The sequence below is a fragment of the Gallus gallus genome, chromosome 4 (genome assembly GCF_016699485.2).
Source record: "Gallus gallus isolate bGalGal1 chromosome 4, bGalGal1.mat.broiler.GRCg7b, whole genome shotgun sequence".
NCBI classification, from domain to species: domain Eukaryota; kingdom Metazoa; phylum Chordata; class Aves; order Galliformes; family Phasianidae; genus Gallus; species Gallus gallus.
The window spans coordinates 68,500,271-68,504,802 of NC_052535.1; the positions used below are offsets into that span (position 1 = coordinate 68,500,271).

Here is a 4,532-nt window from a genome sequence, read left to right on the forward strand (position 1 = left end):
GCTGCTTCGTGCTTGTAGCGTTGGGGGCGTCGCTTTGTTGGTGATGTGGCGCTCTGAGATCGGGGTCGAGCCGGCTGCCGCCAGCCCTTCGTCGTTCTGGGAGCTCCTCGCCTTGCTGGGACGAGAACCCGGTATGGAGTGGCTGCTGCGTTGTCCGAATGGCTGCGCTGGATCGCTGGGTTCGAGCGGCCAGGAGCCTGGTGGTGGGGACAGAGTGGGTATGTGTGGCTCTGAGGGGTCTGGGCACGGGGGGCTGCATGCGGTGGCCAAGGTAAGTGGGAGGCTGGCATGCTCTTTCCTTGGGCTCTGACCCCTGTGTAGGAAGCCTGGTGGGAGCTGCATGCACTAAGAATTTATTTGTAATATGTATTTCTGTCACTTCCAGACCCTTGTGTTTGTTCATCTCGGGCTGGGGTTGCAGAACCCTGGGGTGCAGTTCTGGGTCCCTCACCAGGCTTGGAGCATTGCTCTAAGGAGAAAAGTCATGGGCTGTTCTTACACTTAACCTTCCATCCTTATGGCTCTACACATGAGAGTCATAAAAATGCAAGGGACACTCTTGTAGAGTTTTTGTGTTGTTGTTATTTTTTCCCGGAGAAGCTCAAGCAATGGCTGCAGGGTGCTGTAAGGAAAGAAGCTTTTGTCTGCTTGTCTGTGAGACTGCCTTGCTTGCCATTGCTAATGTAGGTTTCTCTCTGCAGATGAACTCAGCTGTGTTTCTGAGAAGCATCCCTTGGGTCCTTGGCCCCTGAAGACTCTTATGTTACTGGAGGGCTCAGGAAGTAACCGCCAATGGCAGCTCTACTGCGAGGGCCTGAAGAAGTTTCTTGCCTTTAGAGAATGCATGGCACTGCCTGCAGTTTGGCCAGTTCCAGTGAGTCAAGTGAAAGGGTTCTTGGTCATCATGGAGTCCCAGGATCTGCCTCTCACAAAAATAATAAAGTACTTGGAAGGACTATCCTTCATCTCCAAAATGGTAGATCATCCTGATCCTCTTCAAGACCCCGCCATCTGTCACGTGATATCAAGATTGAAACGTAGGACTGCCCTTTCAAAAGATAAATACTCTCCTGTAACAATTGAAGTGTTAAGATCTCTCCTGGGAACTCTGGAGTCTGTGTGTAGCTCTCCTTATGAGTGTATATTGTTCCGTGCCTTATTTACTGTCGCTTTTTGGGGGGCACTACACACAGAAGAAATAGTGGCAAATCAGAGAAATGTAGTGCAGCCAAAGCTCTTGTACTTGAGTGATCTCCAGCTGACTGGCTGGAGTGCAAACCTTTGCTTGCATACATCTCAAATAGGTCAAGAAAGGTCTTTGGTCCAACTGGGACTTTCTAGAGAGATGTGGATCTGTCCTGTTGAAGCTCTCCGTGTCTATGTGGCGGCACGGCCACAAGGAGAAGGTCCTCTCTTTGTGCATTTGGATAGTAGGCCTGTCACAAAGAGAGAGTTCTTAACAGTCTTCCGACGTGCTCTTGGACTTGCTGGACGTCCTCCAAATCACTATGGTGTACATTCCTTCTGGCTGGGGGCTCTTGTAACAGCATGGTCTTTGTGGGTATTCTGATGAAGCCACTGACAGAATAGCAAGGTGGAGATGAGTTAGTTGAAAGAGGACCTAATTACAACTATCCGTTGGACATCTGTGGTGATGGATATCTTCTGCAAGGCAGAGATGTTTTCTACTGAATATAGTTTCAGTACCCTGCTAAGCTGTAGAAAAGGAGTAACTGCTACCTTTCTCACCCAAGATGGCTTTGAGGCTGTCTTGGTTTTAAAACTATTGTGACTTGTGGGTCTGTTGGTATGTATGCATACAGCATGTTTGTGCTGGCTGTATTCTGACCTTATGTAATTTTTTATTAAACTGCATTTTCTTTTAATAAACTCTTCTAGTCTTTTTGTTGTGTGCTGGTCAAAGGCTGTGATTCTGCACAACAGTGACATGTTAACTTGGTACAAGCATACATCCTATTTACATTCTGATGGAATGAGAAATAAAACTAGCTGATGACTGACAATTTGAAGCTAAGCTGTGGATATGAAGAGAATTCAGCTGCTAACTGAATGTGACAGTAACAGAGAAGCTGATGTTGGCCAGGCTGCAGTTGCATAGCAGCTGCATTCAACCTAAGCAGCTGCTGCTGTTGTCTCAGTCTCTATGTATGTGGTCCTGTCCCTTAACAATTAGATCCTTCACTGAGTCCTTTTCAAAAACTGTATCGGACTGAGATACTGAGTAAAAGAAGCCTTCAATTGAAATGAAGCTAAGCTATCAAAGGTGACCTTGCTGAATTCAAGGGACCCCTTATAGCAGAGAACATCTGTTAAGAGATGGCTAACATAAATAACCCACATCTGCTAATTGGGGTACTTCTTAGATTCGTCAGTGATTAAATCACATGTCTGAGAAGGACCTTCATAACGTTGAGTGTCACCTTCTATTATACCAAGGGCATTTGAAGTAATGACATCCCCTGCAGTATTTCACATCATTGTGCTCAGGACCAACCCAGGTTGGTTTCCCTGTGTACCTACTTACCTATTGCATTTTTCAGTATTCCAAGAGGAATTTTAGCTACAGCAAACTTGCTCTGCTCTACATGCAGAACACATCACAAAGATGTGTACAATAGAAAACCATAATTTAATAATTCCCTGCTGTGCATCTGGTAGATCCCCTGCTACAGCTTTACTGCAAGCCATTGCAGAATGAGCATGGTGTGGTTCTGACCCCGTATTCCAGTCATCTTGCCTGTATTTATGAATAGTAAGTGGTGTGTCAGACTTCTAGATCTCCCTGCTGGACTGCAAGGTAATGAGTTAAAATACCCAGTGCTCCCGAAGAACTCATCTTTCATGTTGTTCCCATACTTGTTTTATCCCTGGGAACCACCTACTTAGGAAATTTGCTGCCTTATCAGCTGATATCTGATGAGGCACGTGCAGTGACTGTTACAGCTCCCACAGCCCATTGGGAGGTGCTCCCGTGGCCAGAGGGGTGGGTAGGAGATGACTTTTGGAGGGTTAGCAGCTGTCAGACCTAGCTGGGCTTGAAATACTCAAGGAAAGGCTTTCATGGGCTACCAGGATTGTCACCACCGTGGTCTCCAGCGCTGAGAGTTAGATCTGCCTAATGGGCAAAGCAGTACACACAGAAAATGTACTAGATTCAAGCCGTTCGCTGAGGTCAAATATCACCTCACAGCCTACTGCTGTATGGATGGAAGTTTGATTTGGGGCTTTTCTTCATACAGCCCTGTTGAAGCCTTTTGGCAGGTGTTTCCGGTGCAGAAAGAAAACACGTCCCTGTGGTTAAGCTGGTCGGTTTACCTCGGCTTGCTCACCAACCAGCACTGCACACAAGCGGCTCCGCCACATTACCTTAACCCTCGTGGAAAACTCCAGAACCAGGAGAGTATTTTAACACCCAGACCTAACTTCACAACTTAATGTTACCCAGAAAAAAAAGAGACTTTAAAATAATAATAATAACATCAACAACAACAATAATAACAGTGCTTTTTGTTGTTGTTTGTTTAGCTGCGAGAGCTGGGCTAAGGCAGTGCTGCTGGGGTTGCTTCCAGCAGCTCCTGGGCTGATACTTTCTGTGCACTGTAATTACTGTATTTATTCATCCTCACCAGACTGGAGGGGATGCTGCCCCTGTCCTTTCAGCAGAGGAATCTGATGAGCACTGCAAACATGGGAAGTTTGTGGAAAAACAGAGCACAGGGGGTCCAGGTCACTCTGGGTCTCATCTAAACCTTGAGCTGTTAGGGCTGTGAAAGAGCACCCACAAGCACCACAGAAAGGGCCTGTGCAGTCCTCGGAGACTTTTAAAGGAAAACTAAACAGCAAAATTAAGCTGAAAAATCCAGAGATGGATTACATGGTAATACTCCCACAGAAAGGACACATCCAAGCTTGTGGTAAGTGTGGGAAACGATGCTACCTGGGAGCATGTCTATTCCTACACCTCCAAGAACACAATAAATACTGAAGTAAGCTCAGAATTTACTTGTTTGTTTGTTTGTTTGTTGGCTGTCTCCACAAAATCTTCCCACCTTGTCCTGCAGAATCAAGAAAACCTATTTTATTTTGTCCCTTTTGTGGGTACAAGAACAGTCAGGAAAGGGTTTGGGTGTCTACCAGTTTCAGTGGGAGTGTTGGCACCTGTGTTGAAGGTGCCACCTTGCCCACTTAGGCTCCTGCTTCTGTAGGTGATCCCAAACCATGCTGTTCTCCAGGGCAGACCTGGCATGCTGCTGGTGGTGCCTTGATTCAGCCTGAGACAGCCAGGACAGCAGGGAAGTCTACACACACAGACTGTGGCCGTAAGGCTTCTTACCCACTTGCTTTTCATACAACATATGTGCAGAAGCAGCTTTGTTTTGACAAAGTGTCCTCCTCACACCTCTCCTCACCCACCCACCATCCCGAAACAGGGTGTTCCTCTGTCTCAGAGCATGGGCACATGAAGAAATTAATTGATGGTGTGAATTTACAGTGTGCCGTTTATTCTGTGG

At 46.6% G+C, this 4,532-nt stretch overlaps 1 protein-coding gene across 1 annotated transcript; it reads left to right on the forward strand.

The window, feature by feature from the left end:
* On the forward strand, window positions 1-2,054 carry LOC124417950. The gene is made up of 2 exons (XM_046940921.1): window positions 1-131; window positions 702-2,054. The coding sequence occupies exons 1-2, from the start codon at window positions 44-46 to the stop codon at window positions 1,568-1,570; spliced, it is 957 nt and encodes a 318-aa protein (XP_046796877.1). The 5' UTR covers window positions 1-43; the 3' UTR covers window positions 1,571-2,054.
* The last annotated feature ends 2,478 nt before the right edge of the window (window positions 2,055-4,532 follow it).

Excerpts from the sequence above, each read along its gene's own strand:
- LOC124417950 (XM_046940921.1), top strand. The coding sequence starts at position 44 with ATGTGGCGCTCTGAGATCGGGGTCGAGCCGGCTGCCGCCAGCCCTTCG. Across the intron at positions 132-701 it reads CTTGCTGGGACGAGAACCCG|ATGAACTCAGCTGTGTTTCT; the intron begins GTATGGAGTGGC and ends TTCTCTCTGCAG.